The sequence below is a fragment of the Cannabis sativa genome, chromosome 8 (genome assembly GCF_029168945.1).
Source record: "Cannabis sativa cultivar Pink pepper isolate KNU-18-1 chromosome 8, ASM2916894v1, whole genome shotgun sequence".
Classification (NCBI taxonomy): domain Eukaryota; kingdom Viridiplantae; phylum Streptophyta; class Magnoliopsida; order Rosales; family Cannabaceae; genus Cannabis; species Cannabis sativa.
Window position 1 is genome coordinate 34,552,860 of NC_083608.1, and position 22,666 is coordinate 34,575,525.

At 28.6% G+C, this 22,666-nt stretch overlaps 1 protein-coding gene across 1 annotated transcript; it reads left to right on the top strand.

The window, feature by feature from the left end:
- The first annotated feature begins 12,860 nt into the window (after positions 1 to 12,860).
- LOC115698705 (putative leucine-rich repeat receptor-like protein kinase At2g19210) lies at positions 12,861 to 19,896 on the top strand. The gene is made up of 13 exons (XM_030625849.2): positions 12,861 to 13,033; positions 13,153 to 13,702; positions 16,132 to 16,622; positions 16,713 to 16,845; positions 16,928 to 16,999; positions 17,107 to 17,178; positions 17,286 to 17,366; positions 17,488 to 17,645; positions 17,742 to 17,965; positions 18,625 to 18,751; positions 18,866 to 18,928; positions 19,020 to 19,209; positions 19,347 to 19,896. The coding sequence occupies exons 1-13, from the start codon at positions 12,940 to 12,942 to the stop codon at positions 19,738 to 19,740; spliced, it is 2,649 nt and encodes an 882-aa protein (XP_030481709.2). The 5' UTR covers positions 12,861 to 12,939; the 3' UTR covers positions 19,741 to 19,896.
- The last annotated feature ends 2,770 nt before the right edge of the window (positions 19,897 to 22,666 follow it).

Here is a 22,666-nt window from a genome sequence, read left to right on the forward strand (position 1 = left end):
TTGTAATATTTTTTTTTTTTTTTACATTTTTACCGTACTAAATTTTTAAAAATATTGTATTAAAGTTTTAAAGTTACAAAGATACTATGTTTTAGTAAAATATAAAAAACAACTTAAAAATAATTCTAAAACAACTTAACAAAACAACATAAAAATAAATATAAAACAACAAAAAGATAACTAGAAAACAACAAAATAATAACCTAATTAATTGCAACATACTAAACAATATCAACTCATCAATACGTTTTTGTATTGCAAATTTTTTCTACTTAGTTTTGACAACCTGATTTATCTTTTTATACTACTACATTATTTTTTTTTTCATGAAATTTGTTGTTACGACTTCATACTTTTTTTTTTTTTTTTCTATTTTCTCTTTTTTGAGTTAGTAAATGATAATTTATTTTTGGGATATTGGCGGCTAAACCACCTAAACTTTACGGTTTGTAACACTTAACCACAAAAACTGAATTTTTGGCGGCTAAACTATATAAACCCTAGTTCCGTTTTGCTCTGCACACATCCGTCCAAAAATCACAGTTAAGTACCATGGTGGACTGTCCACGTGTACACACTTGTACACGTGGCAAATTTTTAATGGTCCACGTAATATTAGTTTTAAAAAATAATTATAAATATTTAAAAAAAATTAAAAAAAAAAAATTTATTATGTTTTTTCTTTTTCTTTTTTCTGCTTTTTTTTTTCTTCGTTTTTTTTTTTCTTCTTTCTTCCTTTTTTTTTTTTCTTTTGATTTACCCCTTTCTTACTCTCTTGCAGAACCCACACCCACACCCACCCACTCCTTCTTCCTTTCTTTATCTCTTCCTCTTCTTGCAAAATCAATGGGGGTCCAGCCGAGACCGATCTCCGATGACCCCAGATGCTTGATTTAGATATGTAGAAAACACACAAATACTTGGTGCCTTATACTCTAATGTATTTCAACTTCAAGGATGGTGTTTCACCTCCAATAATGCTTGTCATTTAGGAGGGAAAATAATTGTAAGTTGGAGGCGAACAAGTTTTACTGTAAACATTATAAAGTGTTCTAGTCAATTTATTCATCTTGAAGTCTCAACGGTGGATAACAAGACTCGATTCTATGCCACATTTGTTTACGCTTTTAATGATGAAGAAGGAAGGAAAAGATTATGGCTTGATCTTCAATAATTGGCTACAAGAGAAGCTTGGATCGTTATGGGTGACTTTAACGACATCTTGGCAAAGGAAGAAAGGATTGGGAAGCGGGTTAGGTATGTTTCTTCCATTAAATTTATCGATTGTGTAGCTAACTGTTGGCTGGATGATATTAAGTTCAATAGAAATTACTATACCTGGAGTTATAAAAAGTTCGGAGACGATCGAATCTTCTTTAAGATTGATCGTGTTCTTGCTAATCAAGATTGGATGGTAAAGTTCCCTATTGCCGAGGCAGTATTCATGAATGAAGGAATTTGTCGACCATTCACCTATTGTTTTAACTGTTCATAACAAGGTGGTGACTGGTAGGAAGCCATTTAAATACTTTAAAATGTAGGAAACTCATCCCAGCTATACTGAGTTGGTGAAAAGCACATGGCAGGGGCAGTTTAAAGGAACTAAAATGTACCGTGTTGTCTCTAAATTGAAGAATATATATGAAGATGGCTTTTAAGGGCTTAAATTCTCAACACTTTTCAGATATCCAAGCTCAAGAAGTTCAAGCAAGGAATACTCTTGAAGAGTATTAAACCAAGCTACACCAGCAACCACTTGATACTGGGCTGCAACAAACAGAACTTGAAGCTAGGAACAATTATGTTACAACACATAAAAGTTTCTTATTATATTTGCAGCAGAAGGCAAAGTTAAGTTGGGCAAAGGACAGAGATGAGAATTCTGCCCTGTTTCACACCAGTATACAAGAGAGAAGGCAACACAATAAGGTGTTATCAATAATAAATGCTTATGGGAAAAGGGTAGAAGAGCCAAGAGAATGTAACGCCCTGACACACAGGAACGCCACGTGTGTGTGCTTTTATAAACTTATTATTATTAATCTATAAATTTTAGAAAAGTGTGGTTTAATTTAAATCTTTAATTAAATTCAATATAAAGACTTTCATTTTAAATAATGTCGTAATATAGGGATCCCCTGTTTATAAAATAAAATATTCTTTTACAATAAATTACATTTCCAAACTTAGAAAGGAATTTCGATCCTGCTTCCCAGAAGCCAAGACCCCAGGCTGATATGTACATTGCTGGAGACCTCTGACTCATGGCCGAACACAGCTTCCAACTTCCATACCTGCACCACGAAGCACCCGTGAGTCACAATGACTCAGCAAGAAAAGCTACTAATTAGACTTTATGGAAAGTGCAGGCAGATTTCATAATAATATAATATACATACCGGTAGGTCTTACATATGTCAATCTACATATACAAAATAACATAATGCTTATGTAAGCAAATTTAATACAAAATAAAGAATATTTATAGCTATTCATAACCAACCATCTCAGTGGTTTATTAAGTACCTTAATTACACATCGTTATAAACACTCATTTTCAGTACCTCATAAATCACTCTAATTCATATGTTACAGTAACCACATAATCTCAGTGCTTAATAAAGCACTCAAACACATAATCTTATTGTTTCATAAAGCACTCAAATCTTACATCCCTACAACATGTATTTTTACCCCGACGATTCTGAGAGACTAATTTCATAAATAATATAACGTTCATTCAATCATACCATAACACAATAATTTAGTTACAATTCATCACATAATAACACGCTTGATCGTTCCACAACTTCATAACCACATAATTTAGGTACTTCATAAAGTACCCCTACCACTCGTTAGCCACGAGCTGTATATGTCACTATCGTTGTCCGATATAACAAACGATAAGTAAGAAACCTATCCGCGGTTTCAGGAGTAATTACTCATGACGGTAATAACCGTTTCTTTTACTCGATCATAATCGAGCCACAACGATAATAATCGTTTCATAATACTTCCCTCGATCATAATCGAGTCAAACGATAATAATCGTTTCATAATACTTCCCTCGATCATAATCGAGTCAAACGATAATAATCGTTTCATAATACTTCCCTCGATCATAATCGAGTCAAACGATAATAATCGTTTCATAATACTTCCCTCGATCATAATCGAGTCAAACGATAATAATCGTTTCATAATACTTCCCTCGATCATAATCGAGTCAAACGATAATAATCGTTTCATAATACTTCCATCGATCATAATCGAGTCAAAACCAATACATAACATTAACCTTGAATAAGATAAGATCGTAACAACATATACCGAAATTTCAACCTTAATCGATATTGCAATAATCGTAATATTAACCTTATACAGTATTTCATACTTTTCTTACCTCAGTCCAGAGATTAAGCGTGCATGCCAGCCTAAATGAATAAACAAAGCTTGACGATCCCTTGTCCTATGTCACGACAATAACATTCAATAAATACCTTAACCCATAAATTCGGGAATAACCCTACTTTCCATAACCAGCGAAGATTAACTTCTATTAGCTCCAAAATAGGTTTTACAACTTCCAAACAATCTATACCAGACACGAAAATTACCCCGAGCTCTAAAATCGGCCCTAACAAAAACTGAAAATTTTCCCCTGTAAGCAAACCGGTCGACCGGTTCTGCTACACCAGAACCAACCGGTCGACCGGTTCTGGCAGGAATGCAACCAAGTGTTTTCTCCTCCAAACTCGAACCAAAACTAAACCAAACCTGTCCAACTACTCCAGATCAATGTAATATCATAAACACAACATAACCAAAGCACTAAAACGTATCAATTCAATCTCCAATTTATTTTTCCATGTTAGAACCAAGTCTAAGCTCTTAAATCAACAAAATTCTAACTTCAAAACCAAACAGCCATGAATATCAATCAACTCAAACTTCAACACATTCAAAATTAGGTTTAAAACACAATCCCTAACCAGTTTAATCCCACAGCCACAAAATCTCAAAAACCCTAACTCAAAATAATCTTTAAACTTGAAAATTCTTAGTTCACATGGCAAGGACTTACCTTAATCCTCCTAGGTTGAACTTGAATGAAAGAAACCTGCTAAAACCACAGAGAATTGAAGAAAAATTCTTGATTTTGCTCAGCTCCTAGGTTGCTCGAAGGAAAGGAGAGGGAGAAGCAAGTATATGTGTGATTTTTTTTTCTTTTCTTTTTTTTTTTTATTTTATCCTCATTCACTATATCTACATAATATAACCCCAATCAGCCTAGAAACCATTAAAACAAAATAAATAAAACTTGGGAAAAGACCATTTTACCCTCAACCAAAATCTCTTAAGCTTAACTCATAACCTAAGGGCATTTTGGTCATTTTCTAACTATTCCACAAAACCGACAACTTAAAATTTTAAACTAGTCTGGTATATTTCCAATTTAATTCATCTCTTATTGTCGTGACATTTCTGACCTCCCCGTCAAATTTCACAATTGCCAGACCCGAAAAAATATTTTATTCAAATTATGGTATCTACGATACCCACATATTCTAATACAATCTTCGTAATTAATAAATTACACTTTATTTATTCTTATCTCCCTAACCAACCCATAATTAGTTTAAGTAGGATTATAATCCTACTCTAATTCCCACATAATCACATATTTAATAAAATATGCCCAATTAACATATCAATATATTTTTCCGGGATATTACAGAGAAGTTCTAGAAGCTTTTATGCAGTACTACTTGGGATTATTGGGCATTAGTATGCAGAGAAGAATGCATGTACAACAGGTGATAATCAGAGAAGGAAGTGTGTTAACACGAAGTCAGGCTGATTTTCTCATGCACTACTACAAAAAGTACTTTTTGCGTCGGTCAACCCGTCTCACCAAATTGGTTGATCGAGGCAAAAAATAAGGAGAGATTTTATGCTTCATTGTGTGACTGAAGCAAAAAAATAACAATTAGCGTCGGCTCGTACCCCGACGCAAAAAGTGTAACCGAGGTAAAATTAACAAACCGTCCAACCCGAATAACCGCCAAAACCAAATTGAATAAATCGAGAAAAAATACAACCCGGATAACTTTACAAAAAATTGAAACCGCCCAATGAATATATTGGGCGGGTTGAATATTATTCTAACCCGCCCAAATAACCCGAATAAACTGATTTATATATTTTTTACTAAAATTATATATAAATTACGTTTAATAGTTAAACTATTTTACATTTAAAGTTTGTATTTTAAAGTGTTTATTTTAAAATTTAGAATTTATAGTTGGTAATTTTGATTGTATTTGAATATAGAAGTTGAAATTTAAAATTTACATATGAGTATATTTTTTTTATTCTAATTTTTGAAAAATATTGTTTAATACTTTAATGTTTATTCAATTCATACTTATTTTTTAACATTAATTTAAACTATAACTATTTTAATTTTGAAAGGCATATACTATACACGTACATTTATTTTTTTCAAATTAATTATTTGAACACCAAAAGCTAACAACAATAAAAAAAATAAAAAATAAAGATCGGTTTAAACGGGTTAATCCGACCCAACCGACAAAAATAATTGGGAGGGTAATTACACTTTTTTTTTTTTTTTTATTTTTTCATTGGACGGGTTCCAATTAAATATTTGCAACTCGATATTTATATCGGGTTGGTAAAAATACACTATAACCTGACCGATGTACACCCCTACTAGAGATGATGTTAAGTAGGCGATTTCAGTAATCCCAGGTATAAAAGCCCCTGGTCGAGATAAATTTGGGAGCTATTTTTTTTTTTTTTTCAAAAAAAATGGAAAATCATTGGGGAAGAGATAGCAGATGCCATTATTTCTTTCCTTAAGACAGACTGCGTATTGAAAGAAATTAATAACATTATTCTTACTCTTGGACCTAAACTTAAATGCCCAAACACTGTGAAGGACTACAGACCGATAGCGTGCTGCTATGTAATATACAAAGTAGTCACTAAACTAATTTGCTTAAGACTTAAGTGTCTACTTCCTAACTTGGTAGCCTAAAACTAAGGAGGGTTTGTTCAAGGTCGCTTCATAGCGCACAACATAATGATTTACCAAGATCTTGTGCGCTATTATGGAAGGAAGATGACAAAAGCTACCTGCAGAATCAAGTTAGATTTGCAGAAAGTTTATGATACAGTGAAGTGGGACTTTATTGAAGAAATGTTACATGGATTGAACTTTCCTGAGTCATTCATTCAACTGATCATGGTATCACTACTACAAATATTTGAATTCGCGACGGTCTTGAAAATAATTTTTTCGGAGACCGTCACTAAAAAAATTGAGCTACTGTTTAAAACTGTCGGGAAAAATGAGTAATTTGAATAGTAGCTAAAACAATTGGCGACGATTATTATTAAAACACAAAAAAAAATAAAAAATATATATAATTTTTTTTAATTAAAACCTAAATAATTCTCCCCCCCCTCTCTCTCTCTCTCTCTCTCTCTCTCTCTCTCTCCGTCAACGATGACCCCACGACGACACCGCATCGACGAGGCACCATGACGGAACGCGACCCACACCACCATTTTCCCTCGCACTGCGTCGACGACGGCTCCACGCTCGCACGAAGATCGGTTCTCCCTCTCGCTCGCACCATTTTCCCACACCACCGAACCACCGGTTTTTCGTTGCTCGCACCACCAACACCACCGGCATCACCGACTGGATGACGTCGAAGCACCACCACCACCAACCGCCGTGAACCGTGAACGTATTTATTTATTTATAATCTAAATACATATATTTATATATTTATTTATTTATATATATGTTTAAATCTAAATATATATATACAGATTTTTTCTCCAAAATAAAAAATCTGAATATTTATATATATATATATAACAAATTATTGTAAAAAATATTTATGTATATAAAAATATGAATATTATATATATCTTTGTTTGTTGGTAAAATAGCCTTCAAGATATGAAATCAAATTTGAGAGACCGAGTAAGGCAAAAGTTCATGGTCATTAACCATGTCAAATTTCCTCCATCATTGTCTTTTGGAATATCGTTAGAAGGTGGCCCAAGTCATCCATAATCCAATTCCATGTTGATAATAATTAACTATTTCAGGTCGCAGATGACTCTATTTGGCTTGCTAAGAGTGACATTCAGGAATTGTGCACCATACAAATTGGGAGCCCAACAAATAGGAGTTTGGTGCAAGTATAATTTCTAACTCTTAATAATAAACTTGACAATGTTATTTTGACAGAAACGGTTATTAATCATGTCACTTTAGGGAATAACGTTGAACAAGTAGATACATTATTATAAATTTCTTAAAACTTTATTAATTGTTCATCCATAAAAATATAAGAAATTATTCAACATTTCTTTTTACAATATTTCAAAGAATATATAAATATAATTTTTGCATAATCTTTAAGATGTATGGAGAATTTGATCTTTGATAAATGTCACATGCAATAATTTATAATATAAACATTATAAGTAATAACAATGTATAATAACATGACTAATATATAGAATACGAATACTTTTTAAAATTAATTGAATTCTATTCATATCATTCTCTACAGGGAATGATGAACAATAAATAAATGTCTTGTGTATTAAAATAACATTAGTCTGGTTATTCTTATACTTTGATGTTTCAATGCAATTTTCTTATCATTCTTTTTGGGTATTCAAAACTCACTATAAAATTGCATCAATAATAATCATTTTTAATGATTCTTTAGTTGTATTCACACAAATATAACATTTTTGATAAATAGAAAATATTTACTTAAGGAAATATTTGTCAAAATCTATATCGATATTAGATTACTTTTCATTGTCATCAAAGAATACAAGAACATATATATAAATATATATTCATTTCTTTTATTATATTTCAGTCAGTTATATAATGAATATTATATTTGCATAATCTTCACTTACATCCAAGATTTTATTGAGAGCACATAATCTTTAAGATATATACAAAATTTTATGGAGAACGCATAATCTTTAGGATATATGCAATATTTTATCAAGGATACATAATCTTCTCGATATATGTATAATTTATATAAATTTTTTCTATCATATCATAGATAAACAATAAGAGATACAATATATATATGAATTCAATAATAAACATATAAAAATATATACAATATTATATAGATATATAGATAAAAAAGAAAAAGAAAAAGGAGTTCTTGAAATTATTTCAATAAGAAAAGTATATATATAAATGGAACACTTCTTAATGGGTAATACCCATTGATGGGAACTAAAAAAAATTAATAAGGTAATAATCTAATAACCTTTTTATGGCAAGTTTCTAAAAATTATTTTTTTTTTTAAAAAAATTATATTTATTTTTTTATAAAATTGGAAAAATAATTACAACTAATAATTTGAAAAAAAAATTATAAATTATTTTTAAAAATTAATTAAAATTACTATTTTATTATTTTATGAAATTATGAGTTTATTAATAATTTATTATTGTAAAACTAAAAATCATTTACATGTATATTAATGTATTTTTTTTTTATTAGAAGAATAGGAGCTTGATTGTGGAATCCAATTGTCTTAATATTATTCATATTCTTAAAAATAAAACGCTACAATACTTCTTAGTTCTTACTTAGGCTATCATTGTTAGAAAAATATTATTACCATCCAATGATTTTTTTTATATTACCATGAATCATTCTCCTAGAATAACTAATGAGGTGTTGTTCATTATTTATATTTTTAGGATTGGAAGATGATAATCTTGTCTAGGGGTCAAATATAATTTTTTGTGCTGAAATTCTTGTGTTGGCAATTGCCATTATTCCATAATGTTTATGACACTTTTTTCTTCCTTCATTTTTTTTTTTGTTAAAATTTTCTTCATTGGTTTTGTTCTTATAGATTTGGTAAGCTCAAGTATTTAAAAAAAAAACAAAAACATATAAATAATTATTAATTATTATAAAATTAAAGATTTTAGGTTTTAAAAAAAATCTTATACATTTTATGTGTATTACAGTTTAAAGCTTAAAATTATTATTTTTTTTATTTTCAGTAATGCAATTTAGAATTCTAGTATGAAGAAATTTTATAGAAAGATAAATATACACTTTTTTTCTTTTTAATCTTTAAAATGATTTTAATTAAAAAAAAATAGTTTGTTAATTTTTTTAGTGTGTTTTATTTTTTAAATAACAATTCCATTTATAAATTTTTTATTTCTATTAATAGTTTTATCTATTTTAGGAATATAGAGAATAACAAAATAGGAAATATTAATTTTTTAATATTTAATTAATGATTATAAATATTAACCATTAGATATTTGATCCAATGGTCAAGAATAAAATACCCATACATGGGTAATACCCATTAAGAGCATACCCATATATAAATATATATTTAGTGTATCGTGACCTTGAAACAACTCAAGAACTTCAACAAAATATTTAACTTAAAGTTTGGGCAGACACTCGTGTTGATAATGTGTTATAAAATAATATAAAATATATAAGAAGAAAAGAAGAAGATGGTGAAGAAAGAAAAAGAAACTGAGTGAGGATTTCTCTGCTGTTTATTCCAATGGAGTGAACCCCTGCTTATACAAAAATATGACTAAAAGAATGAGAAACTAAATTAATGTAATAAAGAAAAATACAACCAAACATTAATGATGATAATTAATTTTGTAATTTGGACATTTATAAATAATAATATTTCATATAACACTAATTTATTTTAAGGGCTATTAAGTGAACCACTTAATTTTATTTTATGGACTAATGTAATTATTCAATTTCTCCTTCTTTGCTTATTTCAAATTCATGCAATCTGATTTAATTTTACAATTATTTATTGGCCATCTATAATTACTATCTATGAATTCAAATCAAAATTCTGAAAAGTGAGATTTAAATATGCTATGATTGTTATGGATACAAATTAATTTAGGATAAAGTATCTAAATTATTTATATGATTTTATGACTTGCTTTGTTTAATATTTTCTTCGTGATTAAATTTTACCAAAAAAATATAAGGAGTTTTCACATAAGATTGAGTTTGTAAATTTTAATTAGATTACAAACTACTTAATTCAACTTGTCAATTGAATAGGAAGGAAAGAAATTTAGTAATTGCATTAGGAAAAGTAAAATAAATGATAGTTAGAGATCATAATAATCATTGTCTTTATTATTGTTCACTACTACAAAAACCCCCTTTAGAGGCGGTTTTTAAGCCCTTTCAGCATCGGTTTTTGCGAAATTCGCTACCGACGCTGATCAGGGCGACGCTAAAGGGTTTATATGAACCGACGCCATATGTACCCCTATGGCGTCAGTTATTAGCTAATAACCGACGCCATAGGGGTACATATGGCGTCAGTTCCTAGCCAATAACTGACGCCATATGTGGCGTAGCAACCGACGCCAAAAGCAAGCGAATTTCAGTTTTTTCAATTTTTTTTTTAATTTAATTATATAATTTTAATTACATTTTAATTATATATTTATTAATTTATATATTATTTTATTTAATTTTAATTACATATTTATTTTTTAAGATGTAAATTAAACATTATTTAAATTTGGGTAAAATACATAATTTTATTTCATAAAAGTAATTAAATATTACACAAACACTAATGTAAAATTAGTAAAAAATATTAATAAGTTAATAAATCTAACTACAAGTTAATCTATAAAAATTACATAATGAAGAAAAATTCTTGGACCTTTCAACCTCAATCGTCAATGTGAATCAGCGTCATCAATTGTTCTATCCACTTTCGCTGTAGTAACAATTCAATTTTTGGATCGTATTGCTTCTTACCCCCAAACTGTTAAAAAAATTAAAAATTTATATTAATTTATATATCTTTATATTATATATTTGTTATTATAATAAATATATTATAATCAATAATTAAAACTTACAGCTTTTTGATCTTGTATGTAACGACTGGGGTTTGCACGTGCGACGATGTCAGTGATATATTTCAAAACATAAAAACCACATTCTTGGCTTTTAGGTTGTCTTGGACAGTTTGCTTGGTTAATTCCTAGCCACGGGCCAAGATACTGATGTGCGTCCCCTATATACATGAATGTCCTGTTTTGAAAAATTATATTAGCATTTCAATTCGTTAGTTAATTTAAATTTGTTACACAAGAAGTCATTAAATTATTACCTTCCGATCATTTGTTCTATTTCTTCAGGAATTGGGCGGCCACTTACAGGGTTTAAATGGATAATTTTCCTTGGCGTAACCACCACTAGCGTCCAATGCATCCTAGAAAATTATATTGGAATATAAGTAAGATAGTATAAAAATAATTTGAAGTCATAATATAGAAACGAACAATTAGCACTAAAGAATTAAATATAGTTTACCCGATATTCCAAGGAATAAAGAACATTTGGTGGTTGTTATTCATTAATGATAACTAATTAGCCAATCGTCTTGCCGCATTGTCAAAAGACTGACTCTTTTTTTCATTGGTGTTCCCATGCACTACGAGAAGCTCTGGGTCGTAAAACTTGAAAATTTTTCTCAGACCGTTGATGCTCTCCCAGATGTTCCTGCCAAAAAAAGTGTTAGTGTCTTATAATAATTTGACTAGAATTTGATATATAAGGTTAATTAGATTAAAGAAGAGTATACATCATTCCAAATAGCATTCCCTGGTTGCCGATGTAGTCACACTTAGCAACCTGCTGCAAATCCTCTCCAAATAACGTGATCTGGGTACGCGGTGCAATGAATCCTCGGGGGACAGGAATTGTGATTATATCACGTTTATCTTTGAGCCTCAGGAATTCACGAATAATCCATTTTAACGAATTAGGGATCAACGCCATCTTGTCTTCCGTGAACAAATAATTTCTCTTAATTTTATTTATTGTTTTGTTTTATTTACTTTTCTCTAATATTTTTATTAAACAAATAGAAATAGAAAATATTTAATTGATTATTAGTAATTGATAATCCATTATGTGATAATAATATTCTATTTTATCATATTATTACTTAATTTAATTTAATAATTATTTTTGTAACCGTACCAATTGAATTAAATCGGATACTTAATTAATTAATTCTAAGGAAAAATAAGGTCAAAACTATAAATAGTATAAACGCGTCCTTAGCTGTTAATTATACACCAAATATAAGAATATATATAGTTGTTGCACTTCACCACTCCCAAATATTTATTTTATTTTATTTCTCTTTTGTTTGTTGAAGAAAGTCGTAGTCGAATCTTTAATATTGATGAATTAGATTATAATCTGTTTTGTTAATGAGTAAATAATGTATAATTGATAATTAATAGAGTTACTATAGCATTTAAAAAAAAATAGATTACTAGTAACTCTACTAAAATATTTTCCAGTGTCATTATATATACATATATTTAAATAGAACAATTGCAAAATAATGGAGAAACTATCCTACATGCATGTGATCTGATAAATTTATAGGCTTTAAATAATATCTGTCGTTCGAATTCATAAGTCAAATATTCGATCGGTGCTGAAATTCTCGAGTTGCCTTAAATTGCTGATAATTCATGTAATCATGCATTTTGACCAAAAGGCTCAATTTTCGATCAAATTAATTAATAACTAAATTAACTACAACAAGTGGACATATATTCTCTTCCCTATATATACTTTGTATAATAAAATGAACAGTACTTGGCAGGACAGCTACCCAAGTGTTTACCAAAATATAATTAATTGTTCAATGTGTACGTAGACTCTATATATATATATATATATATATATATATATACTACTGATATGTATGTAGAAGTCAATTGTTAGTTATGTCTTATTCTGTGGGAGAGAAACTAATTTGAATCGGAGCACTCGATAAGACATGAGGATAATGTTAAAGCATTTCCTCTCTGCTTCCCTAACTACTATTCTTGTTCTCACAGCTCTTGTTCTTGCTCATGCTCAGACTCAAACAGGTCTTTTTTTTTTTTTTTTTTTTTTTTTTTTTTTAATGCACATAAGAAACAACAGTTAATGTAGAAAATCCCATCACTGATTTTTTAATTTCTTTTCTCTTTTATGATTTGGATCTTAGGCTTCATCAGTATAGATTGTGGAATACCAGAGAACTCGACTTACACCGACAAAACAACCGGCTTAATCTACGTTTCAGACTCAGGTTTTATAGATCGCCATGTTGGTGTAAGTAATACTATTTCAGTTGAGCACCATTCTGATACTCTTGAGCAGCAATTTTCAACTTTAAGAAGTTTCCCCCAAGGACACAAAAATTGCTACACCCTAAGGCCAGCAGATGGGAAAGGGAACAAGTACTTGATAAGAGCAAGGTTCTTGTATGGAAATTATGATGGAAAAATGATAGTGCCAGGGTTCGATGTGTACCTTGGAGCTAACAAATGGGGTTCTGTGAAATTGGATAATGTATCCATAGTTGTGAGCATGGAGATCATACATATTCCAAAAGCAGATTACATATTTGTGTGTGTAGTGAATACAGGCCATGGCACACCTTTTATTTCGGCTTTGGAGCTTAGGACTTTGAAGAATTCTACGTATGCTCCTGTTGAAGCGGCTGTTCTATATCGGCGCTATGATGTAGGCTCAGCAAGTAATAAATACACCAGGTATATATATACATATATTGACTATATCACATGCATATCCATGCAAATGCTATTTAGCAAAGTTAATTTTTATATATATCTTTATCGTTATACGTAAATCAGTAAATGGAACTATTGAACTGTTTTTGTTGTTTTAACCAATTTTGTTATTCTTCAGTTAAAGTTAGAACTAATATCCTTAAATTAATTAGTTAGTTAACTAATTCTGTTTTTAGAATAATTTTTTATTATATTTTTGCTTGAAATAGATCTAAATTAAATGTTTTATTTTAACTCATATAATTACTTAATCCAGTTAATTAACTTTCTTTTTTCATTTTCCATAAAATGGTAGATAATATTTGTTTAATTAGAATACATAAATTAATTTTTTTGATTTATATATAGTTATTAAAAAGATAAGTACTCATATAATTATTTTTAAAAAATAGGCTAGATAATTTTTTATTTAAGTCTAAATTTAAATATGAATAGAATTGAATAAGATTTTTTTTGTTATTATCGTTTAAATTAATAATTTTTTATATCTTTATATACATAAAACTAAAAAAAAGAGTTAAGACATGCAATATTAATTTCTTATATACCTATTATTATTATTATTATTATTATTATTATTTTGTAAACTCTTAATTTTGTTATATTAATTATTTGTAATTATGTTAATGGAATGTCATATAAACAACAAATAAATTGTAAAGGATGATTGTGTTGAATTAATGTTTTTTATATATATATATATATATATATATATGATAGGACTAATATTATATGTTTATATATAGCTGTTGACTTAACTTGTACATGATCTATAATATGGATCACTGCATGCAGAAAATAGCAATGAAAATCAAAATTAACATATATATCATTCTAATTGAATTTATGATTTATTAATTACATAGTATTTATGTTATGTGCATATATAAATTTATCTATTTTTTTATTTTTAAAATCGTGAAGAGTTGTTGCATATTTATTAAATTATTTTTAATTTTAATCAAGAAAAATAACATATTGATTATTATATATTGCATAGTTTATTATTTAAAATTATATAATAATTAATTTTCTTAATGAAAATAAAATAATATAAAGTTTTTAAGTAAAACTAAATAAACATGCAATATAGTTGCTATTACCTAATATTTAATAAGACCGTGTCAAGTTCCCATAAATTATCATAAAGTTTTAAATAATTGAAGATACTAAATCAACATTCAAACAATTCCATTCTATAGTCTATTAGAGTTGTGTAATTGTATAATGTATACCTACTTTAATTAGTTTATTTATTTTTATTTTTATTTTCATATTCTATAAGATATATACATACTTTTATAGATAATATTTCTGTTATACTCATTAGGTTAATGTAAATTATGTATTACACTTAGGTAGAAAGTGAAAATATATTGAGCAACTCACAAAGATAAGTATATTTTAATAAAATATAACACGAAAGTATTTTTAATTGATAAATAAAAAAAATATTCCTCCCTTATATATGCCATCAATAATTGAATTTATTATTATAGTCACCAATATAAATGTATAGATGCCAATCGCAACAATTACCTTGTTTTTGATATATTTTATAAATTATTCTGTTGGTTAGCTAAAAGACTTGAGAAATGTATTAAGGTGGCAAAAGGTAATTAAAAACTATATCAAACAATTAACTAAAAAAATCTTCTTCTTCTTTTTTTTTTTTTTTTTTTTTTTTTTAAGTGTTATATATAAATAATTTATTTTTTAATGTCCTTTGAACGATGAAAGACTGTTATATACTCAAATATAATGCAAAACGTTCTTGGTACTTATCGGAATTAATATGTTGTTATGAATAACTAATGTATTAGGGTGGTTCGAGAGACCAACTCTTATTAGGGGTGTGTATAAATTGATCTAATCCAATAAGAATCGATCAATTCAATTACAACCGACTACTAAATATTGAATATCCTGATCAAATCGGATTGGATGTTATTATTAAATATCCAATTGGATCGGATCGAATGGTGGATGGGTGTCTAAAAATCCAATACATCCAACATCCAACATCCAACAGAACTAATTAATATTTTTATTTAGTTTGGATGAGTAATTAGATTTTATATTGTTTTACGTCAAATCTATATGTATTATGTATATATGAAAATTAACATTAAAATTTTATTCTTTTTCTCTTGGATTGGATGGATCCAGTCCAATCTAATAGTACTGGGCCTAAAATGTTGGATGGATCTGATCCGATCCAAACGTCTAAAATATTGGATAAATTCAAATTAAACCCATAAATATATATAAAATACATGAATAGAATGAACACCCCTAACTCTTATGTCATTTATCAACCTAGTTGGAATTCTTTGTTAACTTATATGATTTTTCTTAGTTTAATTTCTCGATGATTTTCAATTTTCAAGATACAAAGAAGATGTGTACGATCGTATATGGCAGCCCTTTAATTTCCCAGATCGCAAAGTTATAAGTACATCGTTGGCAATAGACTCTAATATTGTTCAATCCTCTTTCAACCCACCATCAAGTGTTATGGCCACTGCCATGTCCCCAGAAAATGTGACAAGTCCTTATTTTTCATTCTACTTGAAGCCTGAGAATCCCACAGCACAATACTATGTGTACATGCACTTTGCTGATCTACAAAAGCTCCTTCCAAATGAGTCCAGAGAATTCTACATCTATCAAAATGGGGAGTATTTTAATGGTGATGTTACACCTCTCATTCCTAACTACTTATATACCACCACTTCATATAGTCTTTCACCTGTCAGTGGTGATAAAATCGAGTATGATCTCCAACAAACCAAGACATCCACTCACCAACCTATTCTCAATGCTCTTGAGATTTATATTGTTAAGAATTTCACACAATCACAAACACATGAACAAGATGGTATGTATATATGCTTTTCATAATTGTTTCTAACATTTTTATGATTTTACCAACTGTAACGATTCTTTTTATGTACAAATTACATAATAGTTGGTGCTATGTTGAATATCAAGTCAAAATATGGAGTTAGTAAAGATTGGCAAGGGGATCCATGTGCTCCTTACACATGGAATGGTCTTAATTGCAGCAATATTGGCCAAGATCAAGTTAGAATCATATCCTTGTAAGTTAAAAAGTCTTCAGCTAATCAATTACAAATAACAAATTAATTCAAAACTACTTACAAAAATGTGTCATGTTATTAGAAACTTATCTTCAAGTGGATTGACTGGGATGATACCTTCTTATATAACAGATCTTACTATGATACAATTCCTGTAAGTCCATGCCTGACTTTCTCTATCTTTATAATCATTATAATATTAATAATGGTTTAAATTTAAGACTCCTTATTACTAAAAATGTACGTGCTCGATCATTTCAGGGATTTATCAAACAATAGTTTAACTGGCACTGTACCTGATTTTCTTTCCAAACTACAATCCTTAAGCTTTTTGTAAGCTTTTCAGATTTTACATTATTACATAAAATAATGAGTTGTGAGTGGCCACTCACCATGCTAGTACTTTTGATTATAACTTATACTTTGTTTATGTTATTCAGAGACTTGAGAGGAAATAATCTCACTGGTTCAATTCCAGTCAACCTCATTGAAAGATCCAAAAATGGCAAACTAGTACTAAGGTACAGGATAACACATATACATTATATATTTTTGGTATATATATATGTGTATTATATGATTCCTATTGATTTAAATTAAATATTTTTGATATGGTTTCATTGTGCTTTGTTTTTTATTCAGTGTTACTGGAAACACAAATCTCTGCTCCTCAAATTCTTGCCAGAAACAAAAGAAGCATAAAAACAATAATGTTTTTATTATAGCACTTGTTGTATCTCTCTCTGCCCTCCTAGTTGCCTTCTTTATCGGATGGAGATTGATTAAAAGAAGAAAAAAAGGTAATATTTTAAATTTATACAACAGTGTATGATATGTACATGTAGAGATAAGAAGCCATTATGAATTCTTGAAATTATACAAATATAATAATATAGGAGCAGACAAGACCAAATCAATGAACAATTTTGGGTCAGAATTGGAGCGTAAAAAAAATCAATTTACTTACTCTGAAATCACAAGTATTACCAACAACTTTGAGAAAGTCATTGGAAAAGGAGGATTTGGACCTGTTTATTATGGCTACCTAAATGACACTCCAGTGGCTATTAAAGTACTCTCTGAAGCATCAGAGCAAGGGTATAAGGAGTTTCAATCTGAGGTATTATGTCTGTAAAAATTTAGAAATGCATTACATTGATTAGAACAAGAATACAGAAGACACAAATTAATGTACTTAGTTTAGTTGAGTGTATTTTGTTCGGACATTTATCTCCACAGTATGATAGTAAGCCTGACACCTTTTCAAAAAGCCTCATAGTAATATGGATAATGTCTATCCTTATATACCAATGATTCTTTTTATTTCTAACCAACATAGAATTTTGGTTGCACACCCGATAATCCTCCCCTCAAACAACGTACCACCTTGCCTCGCTTCCATCCGTCCACTCTTCACCAACTAGTGTACTTCCCTCCAATTCATTGAGGAACTTTGGTTGCACACCTAACATATTTTATCATTGTGAAAAATAATTTTCTCTATTTGTTTCTTGGTTAAATCTGCAGTCCAAACAAAACTTGAAATCTAAACAATGTCCCAATAGTTTTCTCCAACAAATACAATTCTTACACCTTTATACAACCCCATGAACCAATAAAATGAAGCCATCATATTAATAAGCTTAGCAAATCTAGTAACTAACTACATTTACTAGTAAGTTACAAGCAAGAGGCAACAATATTTATTGGATGGCCTATCATTTTAACTTATTTTGGATTTGTTTGCTATTTATTCATTTTAAGAAGTTTAACTTACAGGTATTACTTCTAATGAGAGTCCATCACAGAAACTTGACTAGTCTCATTGGATATTGCATTGAAGACAATTGCATGGCACTTATCTATGAGTACATGTTCAATGGAAACTTGAAGCAACATCTCTCAGGTTCAAAATTTTTCATTCAGCACTAAATTAACAATAAGGTTGAGTTTATTTCAAGTCCGTAATTATATATAAAAACAACAGGAAATGAGTTTTTTTTAATATTTTGCAATGCAGAAAAAAATACTTGTATATTAAGTTGGGAGTCTAGACTAAAAATTGCAGTGGATGCAGCACAAGGTTAGTTGTATATATAAGTAGTACATTATCATATGTATGTCTAAATGTAGTTGAAACTAAATTATGTGGTAGAATTTGGTTAAAATTTCAGGTTTAGAGTATCTGCATCATGGTTGTAAGCCCCCAATAGTCCACAGGGATGTGAAAACTCCCAACATCTTGTTGAATGAGAAATTGGAAGCCAAAATTGCTGATTTCGGGCTTTCAAGAGCTTTTCCTATTGAAGGTGGCACACATGTATCAACCATTGTTGCTGGCACTCCTGGATATCTTGATCCTGAGTAAGTTCTTTAATTGAGTTTTTTGCCTGATACATTAAATAGATAATTAGAATATATTTGTATATATCTCGATAGGACAACGTTCTCATCTATTTTCAAGTAATAAATTATGTTTTTTGTCTTGTGATGTTGGGTAGGTACTTCCAATCAAACTGGTTAAATGAAAAGAGTGATGTATACAGTTTTGGAGTAGTTCTATTAGAGATAATTACAAGTCGAAGTGTTCTATCAAGAAGTAGTGATAATGAGAACATTCATCTATCTCAATGGGTTCAATTCATGGTTGGAAATGGAGAAATTAAGAGCATTGTTGATCCACGATTACAAGGACACTTCCAAGTCAACTCTGCATGGAAATATGTTGAAATAGCTACTGCTTGTCTAAATAAAAATTCTATTGATAGGCCAACAATGACTCAGGTTGTGATGGAATTAAATGAGTGTTTGGCACTAGAAATTGCTAAGGATAGTCCTTTGACTAAAAAGACGACTCTGAAAGTCCCTACTGATATAAAACCTTCACCTAGATAGACTTTGGTAAGTGGAGTAATTGTGGATTTTGTGGGTTAATTTTATTTTAATCAAGCTACATGTACTAATATTTTTGGTAAAATGTTGTTCAAGTTTGACATTAATTTATTATTATTGTTAAATTCCTTTATGTACTAAAAGCTTTTATAATTATTATTTTTTTTAGGGTAAATACCCTTTTGGACCTTCTGTTTTACAAAAGTTACCAATTGGACCCTGTGTTTTGTTAAATGACAAAATAGACCCTGTATTTTCTAAAATAGTACAAATAGGATCCTAAATTGATTTTTTGTCAAAATAAAGTTTAATTATAATCTGATCTAAAAGTGCTATGACAAAACTGTTTACATTTTTTGTATCTGTTCGTATTAAGCATTGTCTTCAACTTGGTTGTATTAAAAAAAAATTGTCAAAAATTAAGCTCAGGGTCCTATTTTTACTATTTTAGAAAATACAGGGTCCATTTTGTCATTTAACAAAACAGAGGGTCCAAGCTGTAACTTTTGCAAAACACAGGGTCCAAAATGGTATTTACCCTTTTTTTTATCAAAGAAGAATTATCATTAATCACCAAATTATTACAAGCCAAATTACAAACTCTACATCCAAACTACCCAACAATTATAATTGATCAAAGTACTTCTAGTATAGTTTTTCCTCTTTGGTACCCTTCCCTCTAATTACAAGAGATAATCTAGTTTTGACACTCTTCTCAAAAATACAAATATCTATGTTAACCCATATGTTGTAGAGGAGTGCTAATCACACTCTATTTTACACTCTCTTTTGCACTCTCTTTATATTTTAATGACAAGTGTCACTTTATAAGCAATACTTACTTATGCCTAATAATTAGTCTTAACATTATAATTTAATTACATTTGTGCCATTCTAATTAAATTGTCTACTACTAATTTAGCAATTTGTTCTCTATAGGAGAATAAATATATTTTTAATTGTTTAGTTTTTTCATCATTTAAACAAAAACTATGATTATAATTATGTATTCTTGTAAATTATAATTTTTATAAAGTTTGCATATCATTTGTAGGAGAGTTATAACACGAGTACATTTAATTTTTTTTCTTAATGTTTTATATTGATACTCTTTTAAATTTAAAGTTACTAATATTATAATGGTGTTAGTATATATATTATTGTTTTTCTTTTCATTTTTTAATTAATTAATAAATTTTATTTATGAATACTTTAATTTTCGTTATGTAAATTATTTCAATTAATTAATGATCTTATTCTTTCTTAACATTGAATTTAATAATTTATTATTTTTGATTTACTAATAGATTAGAACTATTTTCGAGAAGATAAATAATTTTAAGTTTTTATTTTTTATTCACAATTATATATTGTGTTAATTGAGCTAATTAAAGAAAATAATCAAATTATTTTCATTATAATGTTATAATAATAAATTAATATTTATTGAACTAATTAAATTTTTAGTCATTACTTATAAACAAAAATAAGTTCTAAGATATTTATATATTGAGTTAAAATTAATTTTACTTTAATTGTATGTATCATATGAATAATTTGTTAATGTTAAACAAGAATATATAGTGATAATTAATTTTATTCAATTTAAAATGGGAGAACTAAAATAAACTAAAAAACTTTATATATATATACTCCAAAAATTTATTTACACATCCCAATAGAATAAATCAACTTAAATTATTTTTAAATTTACACTTATTACTTTTTATATATATTTGTTCTACGTTAATTTTTAGTAATTTTTTAAATTTTATTTTCATATATTTTTTAAAATAATAACTTTATTTTATTTTTACTCTAATATTTTTCTATATTATTTTCTAATTTCTTCGTATTAATATTCAAAATATATTCTGTTTTATTTTTTATAACGTGGGAAAGAAAAAAAGAAGTATGAATTAAATATATATATGTATTTTATGCCAAATGTATTTATATATTTTAGGGTGTAAATATTATTTCATTTAAAAATATTTATTGTTCTATAAATGAACAAATTATTTAACTAGTAGAGTAGTTTAATTAAAATGGCACAAATGTAATAAAGTTATAATAATATGACTAAATATTAGCTATAAATAAACATTGCTTAAAAAATGACACTTGTCATTAAAATATAGAGAGAGTGCAAAAGAGAGTGTAAAATAGGGTGTGATTAGCACTCCTCTATGTTGTAAACAACTCCAGCAAGGAGAGAATTCGTCATTTTTTATGTTCCCAATTTGGTGAGATTTCGTCCAACTAACCCATCCTGCATAATCAATCAGCCAGCTGACCATACCAAGCCAACTCTGAATCTTTTGTAAAACTTTCCTTGAAAACATACATTCTAGGAATTAGTGTTTATGACACTCATAATATTTCATAAACAGGGCATTTTGTGGTTTCTAATGCCAAATTCATCTTAGCCAAAACATCTCTTGATAGCTGATGAGAATTAGGCTTGCCAGAAGTAGTGTAGAGATCCACATTTTTCCCATAGGGATGAGGCCCCGCGGGGACCCGCCTCTACTGGGGCGGAAATTCTCCATCTAAATAGGGAAGAGGGCAGAGACGAGAATTATTTTTTATCCCAAAATATTAAACGAGGCGGGAATGATGATGACAAACTCCCGCCTCGACGAGGATCCCGTTTTGTACTTTATTTTATATTTCTAATAATTTTTTATAATTTATAATTTATGTTTTTATTGTTTTTAGTATATTAGTATCATTTTTTATGAATTTTAAGTTGTATTTTAGATAATAATTAGTTTACTGAATAATAATTAATGTGTAATATTTTAATTTTTATGTAGTTTAACATTGTTATATATTTGAATTTTTATTATAAACTTTATTTTCTTATATTAGGAGATTCCTCGCCCCGTCCGTGCCTCTATTAGGGGACTCCCCACCCTATCCTCGA

Bases quoted from the DNA above. Each gene is read 5' to 3' on its own strand.
- LOC115698705 (XM_030625849.2), top strand. From the start codon at position 12,940: ATGAGGATAATGTTAAAGCATTTCCTCTCTGCTTCCCTAACTACTATT. The intron at 16,846-16,927 runs GTAAGTTAAAAA...TCATGTTATTAG, and splicing joins CAAGTTAGAATCATATCCTT to AAACTTATCTTCAAGTGGAT. The intron at 18,752-18,865 runs GTTCAAAATTTT...TTTGCAATGCAG, and splicing joins CTTGAAGCAACATCTCTCAG to AAAAAAATACTTGTATATTA.